This window comes from Schistocerca gregaria, chromosome X (assembly GCF_023897955.1).
Source record: "Schistocerca gregaria isolate iqSchGreg1 chromosome X, iqSchGreg1.2, whole genome shotgun sequence".
Lineage (NCBI taxonomy): Eukaryota > Metazoa > Arthropoda > Insecta > Orthoptera > Acrididae > Schistocerca > Schistocerca gregaria.
Genome location: NC_064931.1, coordinates 764,246,692 through 764,263,444, shown reverse-complemented (window position 1 = coordinate 764,263,444; position 16,753 = coordinate 764,246,692). Strand labels below are relative to the sequence as shown.

Below are 16,753 nucleotides of genomic sequence, written 5' to 3'. Positions count from 1 at the left end.
CCTTCATTCGATCCCTGCGAAACCCTACATTTCAGCAGGATAATGCACGACCGCACGTTGCAGGTCTTGTACGGGCCTTTATGGATACAGAAAATGTTAAACTGCTGCCCTGGCCAGCACATTCTCTAGATCTCTCACCAGTTGAAAATGTCTGGTAAACGGTGGCCGAGCAAATGGCTCGTCACAATACGCCAGTCACTAGTCTTGATGAACTGTGGTATCGTGTTGAAGCTGCATGGGTAGCTGTACCTGTACACGCTATCCAAGCCCTGTTTGACTCAATGCTCAGGCGTATCAAGGCCGTTATTACGGCCAGAGGTGGTTGTTCTGGGTACTGATTTCTCAGGATCTATGCACCCATATTGCGTGAAAATGTAACCACATGTCAGTTCTAGTATAATACATTTGTCCAATGAATATCCGTGTATCATCTGCATTTCTTCTTGGTGTAGCGATTGTAATGCCAAGTGTATATCGTGATGTTTTCACGTGCAAATGGCCGACAGCAACAAGTCGCGTGCTATTTCCCACCATGTCTCGCGGCCAACCGTGAGATTTGAACGTCCTAACGTAAACCGCTGAGAAGTTAAGACGATTTTATTTCATATAGTTCAATAATTGTCACCCTGTAAGTTGAAGTCCTGCCCATGCTACACACCCTGTCAACATGAATCAAATCGGCTAGGGCAAGTACGTACGGTCCTCATGTTAATTAATTTTAATGCGCATTACAATTCGAAGGATGAGAGATCGGTGTAGTACAAGCAAGGCGAAGAAAATCGGCCGAATACTTTTAAAAGGAACTTTCCGAGATTTTACCTACACGACATAGGATAACCACAGAAAACCCAAATTTGCGTGCTGGTCCCCCCACACGCTAGTGTTCATGCCACCTCAGTCGGTAACAGAATATGGGCCTCCTTCATACAACCGCTACTAGTTAAGTGTTGTTGCACTTTACTTACAGGTATTGCTGGCGACATGCCACTATGGCACTCGGAATTGATGTGCACATGCCCAAGTCATAGCTTAGCCATCGTTCTTCACTGTAGACTGCGCACTGCTGTCTATTGCCGGCTGTATTTTTCGGTGTTGCAGTCTTCCGTGATCATTGTACTGACTCGTTTATGTGAGAGTTATTTTTCCGCGTATTTTATTATTAACATTAGGCCGTGTACTCCAACTGTGCAACTTTTTATATTTTTCGGTGACTGATTTACAGTGTCTAGGGCAACTGACGCAACAGTTGAAATATTATGATGCTCAGATGCGCTGCTTGCTGGAGATGATGTTATTCTCATGACGATATTCTGACCACATTTTTGTAATCGCCACTAGACTTCGCCGCTTGTTGCTGCACCATAAGACATAACGTAGGTTGACTCAGTGCCTTGCTCATATATATATTGTCGTAACCAAAACGCCGCGCTGGTTAGCTGTGCGGTCCAAGGCGCTTTGCCACGGTTCGCGCGGCTGCCCTCGTCGGAGGTTCGAATCCTCCTTGGGGCATTGATGTGTGTGTTGTCGTTAGTGTAAGCTACTTTAAGTTAGATTAAGTAGTGTGTAAGCCTAGGGACCAATGACCTTCGCAGTTTGATCCCATAGGAACTTACCACATATTTCTAAATTTTTTTTCGTAACCAGAATCACGTCCAAATTGGAAAGCAGATTCGTCAGTCAAATACAACACATAGCACTGAAAGTGCTTTTAATATAAATACCAACATACAGCCAGAACAGAAGAGAAATGAGCTGCTGAACGGAGGGTGTTGCTACTTATAAAACATCGAATATGCAAACATTGCAAACATAAAAAATTTCGAGAACCTTCCACAAGTATTAAATAACAGATGAGTAGTAGTGGTTTGGTTTCATCTGGTGACCCACAGCACGCCAGCCAGTGTCGCTAACAACAAATACACAATACATGTAGCAAGCTCGCGGCAGTATACTAGTGAAGCGACATACAATACGAAATTTGTGTTGTGTTCATAAGAAACGTGGTTCTGTTGCCTCTTGACATCCTGGCTAATGAGAACGCAGTTAAATATTCTCTTGCCTCTCCACCTTCAGCCTCAGTGACAACATACGTTCAGTCCTGTCTCTCGGGTTTTGTTTCTGGTGGCGTTAGTTGTACGTAAGCAGTGATATAAGGTGTTTTATAAAGCAGACATTAAAAAATAAAAAATCAGATTTCTGGGAAAAAAATTATATTTTATCCTATTTTTCCGTTAAAACACAGCTCTTTTGCTTTACAGATACAAAATTTTAAATTTGTACATTAACCAATGTGGCTGGAATGATTTTTTAAATAAATGTTTACATTTTCCGTTACATCCCACCCTAATAGTTTTCTCAAAGAAATTCTGTCTCGAAATCCATCAGAAAAGCCAAAGAGATCCTGATCATATGTTAAGTACACGTGTGGCAAGACGCAATCAATACCTTCACTGTGCGATAGCAATGGCGATGTAACAGATGTCAGTACCACTAAAGCAGAGTTACCAAACACGGTTTTCCGAATTTCCTTCTCAATTGAAGATGAAGTAAATAATCAAGAATTCGAAACAAAGAACATCTGCCAACAAGATTAACTTAGAAGAAGACATCCTTAGTGTAGCGAAGTAGCTTAAAACACTTAAGAAAGGCAAGGCTTCCGATCCAGATTGTATACTAGTCAGGTTCCTTTCAGAATATGTTGATACAGTATCTCCATACTTAGCAATCATATACAGCCGCTTTCTCGTAGAAAGATCCGTACCCAGAGACTGGAATGTTGCACATTTCACATCAGTACCCAAGAAAGGAAACTGTAGTACAAGGTGCATTCAAGTTCTAAGGCCTCCGATTTTTTTTCTCCGGATTGGAAAGAGATAGAAACATGCGCATTGTTTTAAAATGAGGCAGCGTTCATTGTCAATACGTCCCAGAGATGACCGTACGGCAGATGGAATTTTACCGCCAGCGGCGAGAATGAGAAGTGAACAGCGTTCAATCATTCGTTTTCTGAATTTGCATGGTGTGAAACCAACTGAAATTCATCGACAATTGAAGGACGCATGTGGTGGCGGAGTTATGGATGTGTTGAAAGTGCGTTCGTGGGTGCGACAGTTTAATGAAAGCAGAACGTCGTGTGACAACAACCTCGGGCTCGCACAAGCCAGTCTGACGACATGATCCAGAAAGTGGAGAGAATTGTTTTGGGGGATCGCCGAATGACTGTTGAACAGATCGCCTCCAGAGTTGGCTTTTCTGTGGGTTCTGTGCACACAATCCTGCATCACGACCTGAAAATGCGAAAAGTGTCATCCAGGTGGGTGCCACGAATGCTGACGGACGACCACATGGCTGCCCGTGTGGCATGTTGCCAAGCAATGTTGACGCGCAACGACAGCACGAATGGGACTTCCTTTTCGTCGGTTGTGACAAAGGATGAGACGTGGATGCCATTTTTTAATCCAGAAACAAAGCGCCAGTCAGCTCAATTGAAGCACACAGATTCACCGCCACCAAAACAATTTCGGGTAACCGCCACGATGGTGTCCAAGTTCTGGGACTGCGAGGGCGTAATTCTTACCCATTGCGTTCCAAAGGGCACTACGGTAACAGGTGCATCCTACGAAAATGTTTTGAAGAACAAATTCCTTCCTGCACTGCAACAAAAAGGTCCGGGAAGGGCTGCGCGTGTGCTGTTTCACCAAGACAACGCACCCACACATCGAGCTAACGTTACGCAACAGTTTCTTCGTGATAACAACTTTGATGTGATTACTCATGCTCCCTATTCACCTGACCTGGCTCCTAGTGACTTTTGGCTTTTTCCAACAATGAAGGACACTCTCCGTGGCCGCACATTCACCAGCCGTGCTGCTATTGCCTCAGCAATTTTCCCGTGGTCAAAACAGACTCCTAAAGAAGCCTTCGCCGCTGCCATGCAATCATGGCGTCAGCGTTGTGAAAAACGTGTACGTCTGCAGGGCGATTACGTCGAGAAGTAACGAAAGTTTCATCCATTTCGGGTGAGTAGTTAATTAGAAAAAAAATTGGAGGCCTTAGAACATGAATGCACCTCGTAATCCGCTGCATTACAGACCCATGTCACTCACGTCCGTTTGTAGTAGGATTTTGGAACATATTTTGTACTCGAAGGTTATGAGTCACCTTGAAGAAAAGGCAACATGGATTCGGAAAATATCGTTCTTGTGAAACACAACTAACTCTTTCTTCTTACGGAGTAATGAGTGCAGTTTACAGGGGACATCAAATTGGTTCCATATCTACAAATTTCTGGAAGGCTTTTGACACCGTTCCTCACAAGCGACTTCTAATTAAATTGGTGCTTACAGAGTGTAACCTCAGTCGTGTGACTGGTTTCGTGACTTCTTGCAGTAAGGTCACAGTTGGTAATAACTGACGGAAACTCATCGAGTAAAACAGAACTAATATCTGGCATTCTCCAAGGAACTGTTAGATGCCCTCTCTTGTTCTTGATCTACATAAACGATTTAGAAGACCATGCGAACAGTCCTCTCAGATTGTTTGCAGATGATGCTGTCATTTACCGTCACGTAATGTCATCAGATAATCAAAACGGTGCAAAAAATGGCAGTTGACTGTAAATCATGAAAAGTGTGAAGTCATCCACATGAACACTAAAATGAATCTTCTAAATTTCAGTTGCACGATAAATTACGCGAATCTAAAGGCTGTAAACTCAACAAAATACATATGGGTTACAGTTACGAATAATTTAAGTTGGAATGATCACATAGATAATCTTGTGAGGAAACCAAACCAAAGACTGCTATTTACTGGCAGAACACTTAGAAAATATAACAGGTTTGCTAAAGAGACTGCTTACTCTACGCTTGTCCGCCCTTTTCTGGAATCCTGTTGTGCGGTTTGGGATCCGCATCAGATAGTACTGACGGAGGATATCGAAAAAATTCATAGAAGGGCAGCTCGTTTCGTACTATCGCGATATAGGGGAGAGAGTGCCACGGATGTTGTTGTTGTGGTCTTCAGTCCTGAGACTGGTTTGATGCAGCCTTCCATGCTACTCTAACCTGTGCAAGCCTCTTCATCTCCGAGTAACTACTGCAGCCTTTATCCTGCTGAACCTGCTTAGCGTATTCATCTCTTGGTCTCCCTCTACGACTTTTACGCTCCACACTTCCCTACAGAACTAAATTGGGGATCCCTTGACGCCACAGAACGTGCCTTACCAACCGATACCTTCTTCTAGTCAAGTTGTGCCACAAATTCCTCTTCTCCCCAATTCTGTTCAGCACCTACCTAATCTTCAACATTCTTCCGTAGTACCACATTTCAAAAGGTTCTATTCTCTTCTTGTATAAATTCTTTATCGTCCGTGTTTCACATTCACACATGGTTACACTCCATACACAAACTCTCAGCAAAGACTTCCTCACACTTAAATCTGTACTCGGTGTTAGCAAATGTCACATCTACAACTTTAAGTACCTCATTTCTTAATCTAATTCCCTAAGGGTCATCTGATTTAATTCGTTTACATTCCATTATCCTCGATTTGCTTTTGTTAATGGTCATCTTATGTCCTACTTTGAAGACACTGTCCATTTCGTTCAACTGTTCTTCCAATTACTTTGCTGTCTCTGACAGAATTACAATGTATCGGCAAACCTCAATGTTTTTATTTCTTCTCCCCGGGTTTTAATTTCTACTCCAAATTTTTATTTGGTTTCCTTTACTGCTTGTTCAATATACAAATTGAATAACATCGGGGATAGGCTACAACCCTGTCTCACTCCCTTCCCAACCATTGCTTCCCTTTCATGCCCCTCGACTATTATAGCCCTTATAACAACCTTCTTTCATGATTCTTAAACCAAGTGTTAGCGATGATTGAGTTATGATCCGTGCAAAACTCTTTCATCCCTTACCCCAGTCCATATTCGCCTACTACTTTTCCTTCTCTTCCTTTTCCTACTGGGGCGCGTGGGGTAGCCGCGCGATCTAAGGCGTCTTGCCACGGTCCGTGCGGCTCGGGGGAGGTCGAGTCCTCCCTCGGGCATGGGTGTGTGTGTTGTCCATAGTGTAAGTTAGATAAAGTAGTGTGTAGGCTTAGGGACCGATGACTTCTGCAGTTTGGTCCCATAAGATCTTACCAGAAATTACCAAAAATTTCTTTTCCTACTATCGAATTCCAGTCCCCTGTTACTATTAAGCTTTCGTCTCCCTTAACAATTTGAATAATTTCTTTTATCTAATCATACATTTTTTCAGTCTCTTCATCATTTTCGGAGGTAGTTGGCATATAAACTAGTACTACTATGGTAGGCGTGGGCTTCGTGTCTATCTTGTGTACAATAATGCATTAACTATGCCGTTCGTGATAGCTTATCAGCGTTCCTTTCTTTCATTATTAAACCTATTCTTGCATTACGCCTATTTGATTTTGTATTCATAGCCCTGTTTTCACCTGACCAGAAGTCCCGTTCCTCTTGCCACCGAACCTAAGTAATTCTCATTATATCTAACTTTAACGTATCCATTTCCCTTGGTTCAAATGGCTCCGAGCACTATGGGACTTAACATCTGACGTCATCAGTCCCCTAGAACTTAGAACTACTTAAACCTAACTAACCTAAGGACATCACACACATCCATGGCCGAGGTAGGATTCGAACCTGCGACCGTAGCAGTCGCGCGGTTCCGGACTGAGCGCCTAGAACCGCATGGCCACCGCGGCCGGCCCCATTTCCCTTTTTAAATTTTTTAGCCTACTTGCGCGATTAAGGGATCTGACATTCCACCCTCCGATCCGTAGAACGCAAGTTTTGTTTCTCCTGGTAACGACGTCCTCCTGGGTTGTCCCCCCCCCCCCCTGAGATCCGAATGGGGGACTGTTTTACCTCTGGAATGTTTTTAAGCAAGAGGATGCCATCATCATTTAACCCTATAGTAAAGGTGCATGCTCCCGAAAAAAAAAAACCACTGTACTTTGCCCTTGTTTTCAGCCGTCCGCAATATCAGCACAGCGATGCTGTTATGGTTGATGTTACAAGGCCAGTTGAGTCAATAATCCAGAGTATGGGATGCATGATTTCCATACGTCACAGCGCCACCGTCCAGTTCGCCACGATCACAGTGTCACACACCTGACCAGTCGCAGTGTTCTTGTTGGCGTGACAACACGAGCTTGGACAAAAGGAGCAGGGAATTATTGGTGAAGATCTATTATGAAAACAACAGCAACGATGCAGCTGCGTTTGGATAATGTCGCCGGCTGAAAGGAGTAGGGAAGGGTCCTCTTTCTTCGTCTGCTGTGCGGAGCATGATGAAGAACTTCAAATCAACTGGAGACCTGGGTGTCGCTCCGTGAAGAGGCCGACGGTTGCACCAGAGGTGGTTGATGAAATCGCTGTTGCTATGGCAGACAGCGCAGCGCGCAATTCCCGATCGTCAGGCAGTGCGCGTGCTGTGTCACGACAGTTGAACATCCCGTGGTCCACTGTACTGAAGGTGCTTGGATCCATTCTCAAATGGTATCCATACAAGATCCATATCGTGTAGCAGCTTGCACCACAGGACGCACGACAACGTGTTGACTTCGCTCTCCACTTTCTCGCAAGGACTGAAGTTGACAAGCGCCATCCTATGGTCAGACGAAGCTCATTTTTCTCTGGCGGGTGAGGTGAACGCATGGAATTGCGAGTGTTGGGATCTTTACCTCCAGTCACTGTGCATGATGTTCTTCCGCACGATGAACGTGTCACCGTAGGCTACATCCATTATTGGCCCTTTCTTATTTGAACAGGTCGGCGCTCAAGGACCAAAGACATGCAGTGTGACTGGCCAGCGTTACTGCGATATGCTTCGCCAGCATGTCATAGCAGCCCTACAGGCGAGAGACGCATTGAACTCCGCAGTTTTCACGCAGGATAGGGGCCCCACCGCACATCGCTCATGAAGTTCAACTGCTCCTCCGAAACACATTTGGAAACGATCGAGTTATCAGCTGATGATTTCCAAATGCTTGGCCAGCACGATCGTCCTATCTCACTCCCTGTTATTTCTGGTTGTGGGGCTACCTGAAGGACAGGAACGTTCACACATGGGCTGATCTGAAGAGCAGCATATAAAGAGAAGTAACCAGCATACCTACGGACATCCTTCGTTCTGCTGTGCAGAATGCCATTCTGCGCTTTAAGACTTTTCTGGACACTGATGGACGCCATATTGAGCCCATATTGTAGCAGTATTGGTACCGGTATGTAATGGTATGACTTACCGTAGCAGCACATTAAAAGTGTTTCAATTGAATTGATTTTGCATTATTATTTTGGTCCTCGTTGGGTAATTAGTTTCCATGTTATAAAATGTTAAACAGGGAAAGTTTAATTATAACCACTCGGCATACAGGGTGATTTTTTCCACCGTGTACAAACTCTAGGGTTGATGGATGAGAGGATACGGAGCAAAAAAGATCTAATGAACTTATTTCCGCAAATTCATGGTTTCAATGCTAGAGACCATTTATTCAGTCATACTTTGTTACAGAGATTGCAGTCTAATACGCGCTGTACCATGAAGCTACAGTTATAGTATGCATGGTTTCCTCCTAGAGGGTGGTACTATTTATTTATTTTTATTTATTTATTTATTGTTCCGTGGGACCAAATTAAGGAGAAGTCTCCATAGTCATGGAACGAGTCAATACATGAAATTATAACACGATAGTAGAAACAGATAAAATGAAATATAAGAAACATACTGAGGCGACAATTTGTAAGTTTAAATAAAGAAAATTAACAATGTAACACTGGAATTTGCTTAATTTTTCAGCTCTTCCAGGAGCCCCTCGACAGAATAGAAGGAGTGAACAATGAGGAAACTCTTCAGTTTAGACTTAAAAGTGTTTGGGCTACTGCTCAGATTTTTTAGTTCTTGTGGTAGCTTACTACTGAAAATGGATGCAGCAGAATACTGCACTCCTTTCTGCACACGAGTCAAGGAAGTGCATTCTACATGCAGATTTGATTTCTGCCTAGTATTAACTGAGTGAAAGCTGCTAACTCTTGGGAATAATCTAATATCGCTAACAACAAACGACATTAAAGAAAGTATATACTGTGAGGGCAATGTCAGAATTCCCAGACTATTGAATAGGGGTCGACAAGAGATTCTCGAACTTACACCACACATAGTTCGAACAGCCCGTTCTTGAGCCTCATACGTCATGCCCTAGCGCTTTCTCCTGCCATATTAATTGGTAGTGTTGTGTACGATTCCCACCTCTTGCTGACTTACCTCGTAGTGTAAGTGAAACAGCGTTATACTCAATGGGACAGAATTCGAATCGAGAGCATGCCGACGGAAAGGCAAATGGCTAGCGACGGCGGGCAACAAGATTGTATCAGGAGACCTATCCCCGCTGACATCAACAACAACATTCAATGTTTGCAATTGTGTTTCGTCGTTTGTCTCATACAGGGTCGTTTCAGGTAGCAGGAAATCACGAAGGACGTACCCGCAATGTTCGGACGCCAGACTTAAAGGAAAATGTGATAAACACTGTGGAAGGCGACGGCCGTGCCAGTAACAGGCAGTTGGCCGGGATAAGCCAGACGAACGTGTGGAACATTCTCCATGACAACTGTTACTACCCTTATCACTTACAGCGTGTGCAGGGCTTACTAGCGATGGACTCTCCACATCGGGTGCAGTTTGTCACTGGTTTCTTCACCAGGCAACCACGATTCCAGGATTTGTGTCATCCTTCCCATTCACAAATGAGGCCACCCTTAGGCGGAGTGGTATCTTCATAACAGTCATCTGTGGGATAGCACGCAGAACGCCCATGGTATGGTGACAACGAATCATCAGCATCGTTGCAGCCGGAATGTGTGGGCCGGGATAAGTGGCGACCGTATTCTGAGACCAGTTTACCTTCCACGTCGCGTAACAGGCCGGAACTATCGGCGTTTCTTGCGAATGACTTTGCTTCCGTTGCTGGAGGTAGCACCATTGATGATTCAAAGGGTTATGTGGCTGCTACATGATGGTGCTCCAGCCCATTTCCCCGTTGACGACGATGGATCGGACGAGGGGGTCCAGTTGCATGGTCTGCTCGTTCACCGGATTTCAGACCGTGCCATTTCTGGTTATGGGGCCATCTCAAAGATATCGAGTATGCAAATTCCATTCCAGATGCAGAGACACTGGAGCAGTGTATTCATGCTGCCTTGACACTGTTTGAATGCAGCCTGCAGGTTTAAGTAGTTCTACGTTCTAGGGGACTGATGACCTCAGCAGTTAAGTCCCATAGTGCTCAGAGCCATTTGAACCATTTGATGTGAACGTGTGAGACAAAACATGCTACACCGCGTACATGCATGCGTTGAGGCACATGGAAACCATTTTCAACACATACTGTAGCTATGGCTGCATTGTACAATGCGTATTAGACCGCAGCCGTGGATTTCCGGATGTAAGTTCGTTAGATCTTTTTTGTTCCGTATCCTCTCATTGATCACTCCCTACAGTGGAAAAAATTACCCTGTATACATACACGGAGTATCAACATGAAACAAGTAAATAACAATAATAGTAAATGATGCGAAAAAATCATCATTGTGGAACATCATTATTAGGACAAGGATTTTCATGACAGTGCATATATTTTACGCGAAGCTGACATGTTTCTTAAATACATATAAATGCTTGCTGTGAGAAAACTGCATGAATTACAGTAGTTTGTTGACTAATAATTACACATATGCGGCCACTTATTCTGACAGAACATATTTTAGTAAGTAAATGTTCGATTCGTTATACTTCCACTCTTTGAAGAAGTAAAGAACTCTTGTTTCTTCCATGTTACATTTCTCAGAATTTCGCATACCCCTTTCTTTACTGGAAAATGCTAAAGTCTACCTTCGCCCCATACTTCGTTTGAATTCACAATTTGGACTTCACCTTTACAGATTTCATTGTGAGAACTTTGGAAAAAGCATTTAAGTTGTGAGCTACAAACATTTACTTACCACCCTCTCCAGTTTGACAAGATAGGGCCTTAAATTGACGCCTAAAACTATTAGTGTCAGGACTACAACGTTGCGAAAAGCATCATTGGTTCATTCGATATCAGTGAACCCGCTTCAATTGGAGTAGTCCAAGAATTAACGTCTAACGCTCTAACTTTAGGAAAACTTTCATACATAAAATCAAATTTTGCATTTATTCCTGCTGCCATAACGTCTTTGGAGCAAGCAGTAGTGCACTAGTGAAACAGAACGAAAAGTTAAAAAAACTGAATAAGTTACAAAAATTGTGGTGTATTGGGAAAAGAGGATTCGAAGAAAATGGAAATGGTGTTAGAAAAAAACGAAGGATATTTTACACTGTCTTCCGTTTCTTTTTTATTGGTCGAGAAACTGTCTATTAATCATTTACATTGAGAGGCAAATGACGTTGTCTGTGTTGCATGTGGTCCTCTTGTGTCAGTTGAAGCAGAAAGAAGTTTTCCAAAATGCAAGCCTTCGTCGGCTAACAACAGGCAATATTTTTATTTGAACATTTACACAAGGAATTCGTTTTATATTGCAACTCAGAGTTCATAAACTGAAGTAAAAATGAGAGTATACAGAAAAACATAGATTAATTACGTTGTGATAATATTAATAGATAGTTTACAGCAACATCAAATTTCACAGTGTAGCTTGCTTATCTTGTGCATTTTATTCTAAGAATAAATAATTCATTACTATAAAAAGACTTAGTAATTTATTTTAAAACATAAATTTTACTTAATTTTAATATTGTTCGGTGATATGTCCCATGTTATTGTAAATTTTTGGTCATAACAACATATTTTGTGCATATTATGATTATTTTTTTGTCCTAATCATTTTACTGTATGTTTTTTGCACCCTTTAGATCGTAATACACAATCTGTGTTTATGGATAAGATTCGGAAAATCATCCTGTGACTACGGAACGGTGTTCCTTTTTTTATTACTGCTCTGTAAGGCTTTAGGTAGATTATATAAAAATAAAAATAGGACTCAATTTAGAAACTAGATTTTAAACTGAAAAACTTTTCCAGAAGTACATATCGATGCTCTCCACAACTTATTAGTTAGAAACGCACAATAAAGGTGAAAAAACTACGGAATCGTAGGAAACTTAGTTGATACAATCAGAGATAGTTGAAAGTTTCAAGGAGAGCATTAGGTAGCGGATGGCTGAAATAGCTGAAAGATATACAATAAAAGCTGAATAGGTTGATCAGAGTGAAGGCAGCAGAGGAACAACTGGTCGTACAGACAAGGCCTCGTAGGGATCTTTGAATAACACACAATGTATAAAATGTTATTAATGAAAGGAGAAAATATAAGTATGCAGCTAATAAAGCAGACAAACCAGAATATAGAATATGAAATCGATTGCAAGTTCAAATTTGAAAAGCAGTATTGTCTAGAGGAGAAATGTAAAGTTGTAGAAGCATGCATGAATACAGGAGATACAGACGTCGCATATAGGAAAATTGAAGATACTGGTGGAGAAATGAGTAGCAGCAACTGTATGAACATCGAGAGCTAGTATGGGAAGCCAGTACTAAGCAAAGAAGGAAAGGCCGAAAGGTGGAAGGAGGGCTGTATAAAGGAAAGAAAACTAAGATATTATTCTGTAAAAGGAAGACAAAGAGGATGAACATAAGGCGAAGGACGCTATACAGCAAGACGAATTTGACAAAGTACTGAAAGGCCTAATTAGAAACAAGACACCTGGAGTAGACGATATTCACTCATAATTATTACGATCCTTGGGAGAACCAGTCATGACAAAGTAGTTCCATCTGGTTTGTGGGATATATGAGACAGGCGATATATTTTCAGAGTACGAGTAGAATGTAATAATCCTAGTACCGGAGAAGGCATGTACCGACAGATAGGTGATTTGTCGAACCATCAGTTTAATAAGTAATGTTTGCAAAATATTAAAACGAATTATCTAAAGAAGGATGGAACGACTTGTAGAAGCTTATCTGGAGAGGATCCGTTTCGGTTCTGGAGAAATGTAGGGACACACGAAGCAATAGTGACCGTACGACTTATCTTAGAAGGCAAGTTCAAGAAATTCAAACACACATTTATAGCATTAGTAGATTTAGAGAAAAGTTGAATGAATACTGAATGGATTAGAATCTTTAAAGTTCTGAAGTTGTCAGTGATGGAATGCAGCGAGTAAAAAGTTATCTACAGATCTTTTACAGAAACCAGACTGTAGTTAAGTATATGAAGGTGAAACTGGAGCGAGACAGGTTTGTAGCCTATATTATTGAAGCTGTACGTAGAGCAAGCATTAAAGAAAAGCATGCTGAAATTTGGAAAAGAAAATAACGTTGAGGTAGAAGATATGAAAAGGTTTGCAGATGAAATTGTCTTTCAGAGGCCGCAAAGGATTTGGCAGATCAGTGGAACTGAGTTTATAATAACATGAATCTTAGAAGAAGAAATAAAAGGGCAATGCTGTATAGCCGAATAAAATCTAACGAAGATGAGGGAATTGGATTAGGAAATAAGATACTAAAAGAAATAGATGCATTTTGCTTTTTGGCCAGAAAAATAACTGAAGATAGTAGAAGTAAAGAGAGTGTAAAATTCTGGTTGGAAATAGCAGGAAAAACTTTTCCGAAAGAGAGCAATTTGTTGTGGTTCAAATGGCTCTGAGCACTATGGGACTTAACATCTGAGGACTTAGTACTACTTCAACCTAACTAACCTAAGGACATCACACACATCCATGCCCGAGGCAGGATTCGAACCTGCGACCGCAGCAGCAGTGCGGTTCTGGACTGAAGCGCCTAGAACCGCTCGCCCACACCGGCCGGCAATTTGTTATGATCGAATATAAATTTAAGTTTTAGAAAATGTTTTCTGAATGTGTTTGTCATGAATGCAGCGTTGTATGGATGTGAAAAGTGGATCGTAAACGATATGAACAAGAGGAGATTAGAAATTTTTGTAATGTGATGGAAGAATGATGATTAGGTAGATAGTTCGAATAACTAGTGAGGAAGTACTACATAGAAATTACATAGGAATTTAAAACTGTGTCCCGGACCGAGACTTGAACTCGGGACCGAGTTGGAGTCTCGGTCCGGCACACAGTTTTAATCTGCCAGGAAGTTTCATATCAGCGAATACTCCGCTGCAGAATGAAAATCTCATTCTAGAAACATCTCCCAGACAGTGGCTAAGCCATGTATCCTCAATAACCTTTCTTCCAGGAGTGCCAGTTCTGCAAGTTTCGCAGAAGAGCTTCTCTCAAATTTAGTAGGTAGGAGACGAGGTACTGGCAGAATTGAAGCTGTGAGGACGGGTCGTGAGTCGTGCTTGGATAGCTCAGTGGTAGAGCAATTGCCAGCGAAAGGTAAAGGTCCCGAGTTTGAGTCTCGGTCTGGCACACAGTTTTAATCTGCCAGAAGTTTCATATCAGTGCACACTTTGCTGCAGAGTGAAAATCTCATTCAAGTACTGCATAGAACTGGGTAGCAAAGATATTTGTGAGAGAACTTGACTAAAAGGAAAAAAATAGGTTGATAGAACACATTCTGAAGTATTAACGAATCGTTAATTTGGTACTGGGTGGAAGGGTGGGGCGCAGAAATTGTAGATGCAGACCAAGACTTGGCAACGGCAGGCAAGCACGAATTTATGTAGCTACGGTAGCTACGCCGGGATACCTTAGCATGGAGACTTGCAACAAAGTAATCTTTGGACTGATGACAATAGCAAGAACAACAGCAACATCACTGAGAACTTACACAATCAAAGTACTGGCAAATGTAAAAATAGCCTAAGCCTTATTAATTTGCCGGTCGCTGTGGCCGAGCGGTTCTAGGTGCTTCAGTCCGGAACCGCGCTGCCGTTACGGTCGCAGGTTCGAATCCTGCCTCGGGCGTGGATGTGTGTGATGTCCTTAGGTTAGTTAGGTTTAAGTAGTTCTAAGTTCTAGGGGACTGTTGACCTCAGATGTTAAGTCCCATAGTGCTCAGAGCCATTTGAACCATTTTCTTTTTCAATAAATCTGCTGCTGAAATGCGTTGTGCCAAGTGACTAGATACAGTTGCTTAAGTATTGAAACTGATTTGAATAAAGTGTGATTAAAGATTTAGCTTTTCCGTGGTTTTCGTAAATTGATTAAAGCGAAAGCTGGGCTGCTACTGTAATGTTTGGGCCGCAAGGGAAAGCCATTAAGTGCGACACAATAGGTAAGCTCTCTTTCAATCGGTCAGGGACGACTCTCTCTCTGAATAGTAAACTGAGTCAGTATTTCATTAACCAACAACAATGAGCTGCATAGGAAGGGCCGCATATATGCCGCTGACTGGGCGAAACACGAGAGAGAGTCATTCAAGTATTACTTACTTGAAAATTTAAATTAATATGAAATAATCCTCGTGCAGAGATTAAATGGAATTTAATTTACCAGACAACAAAGTTTAATAAATGATCTTTAATTACTATGTTGTGCAATCCAAAAGCCACACAGGTTATCTAATACCTCACCCACTTATGAATGGCATCGTACGCGAAGGTACTTGGTAGAGTAACGTCTCAGTACGTTTGGAAAGCTCACGGCCGATTTCCCTCCAATCCAAACTTGTGCCCCGCCTCTAATGATATCACGTAGACATCTGTCATAATCTTTCTTTTTGTATAACAAATTATTGTCGAGTTCTTTGTCTAAAAGCTGTGTTTCATAGTGCAAATACATCTGCGACAGGGAGAATGGTGGAGACGGGATGTCTGTGTTGAATTGAGAATGACTAACAGCTCTTCCCGAGTGCGTGTTACAATCATTCACCATGTGGAAAGCACATCAGCTTCACAGCGAGACTGTTGTAAGGGAAATGATTTGTCACCTTCCTGCATCTTCCTAAATAACAGAAGCATTAATCATCCTGTGACTGTTGCAGCTCTTCTTATTTCCGTGCTTGCTACGAAGATTGGACAGGAATTCCGCCTTATGCAAGACATCTTCATTGTTTTGTTCTCACATGTGTATTGCATAAGGCGGAATTCCTCTCCAACAGAAGCGTTATTCTCTTCCTGTATGTCTTGTCCCGTAAGTTTTTCGTTCAGCTATAAAAGTTCAGCGATACTCCATGAAAAGCAATATCTAATCACTGATATTATTCTTGTGTAATTAATTTTATTCCATGTCTTATTTAGATGAGTAACATGCTTCGTACCATACAAAAGAACAAGTATGAAATATTGTTCATTATTTACTTTTGAGTGAAATCGATCTTTGAAGCTCCACAGTAGCACAGGATTTTTGTCGTGAATGTTTTCCGGTGAATCCTCGACATCCGGCAGATATTCGGAAGCCGTGTCAACACCAGAAAAATGTCTACCACGACGGTTGCTCACGTACGCTATCGCAAAGTACCCTGCAAAAGAAGTTAAGTATGTATAAGAGAGACATACTGTTGATGAGAATGATTTATTAATTTATTTTGGCAAGATGAATGCCAGGGCGGCCAAAAATTACGACGAGGGGTAACTGTTAATAACTCTTTTAAATATTCATTTCTCTTATCTTTCACTTCAGGTTCTGGCAGAGAGACTGACAGTTGACAAATTCAGCATCGTTCAACTAACCAGAATTGTGAAGTTTTAGTTTGAAAACCAGTTATAGCCCCTTCGTAACTTTGGGCCCACCCTGTATGGTAAGGTATTTTTCGTTCTTTCCATGA

At 41.9% G+C, this 16,753-nt stretch overlaps 1 protein-coding gene across 1 annotated transcript in view; it reads right to left on the bottom strand.

Annotated features, from left to right (window-relative positions):
• The window catches only part of LOC126298308 (dynein axonemal intermediate chain 3-like), a 311,679-nt gene that overhangs the window by 194,173 nt on the left and 100,753 nt on the right, over positions 1-16,753 (bottom strand). The window contains exon 7 of the mRNA XM_049989604.1: positions 16,287-16,447. Coding sequence (XP_049845561.1) covers positions 16,287-16,447 — 161 coding nt within the window. The remainder of the gene's footprint in view (positions 1-16,286; positions 16,448-16,753) is intronic.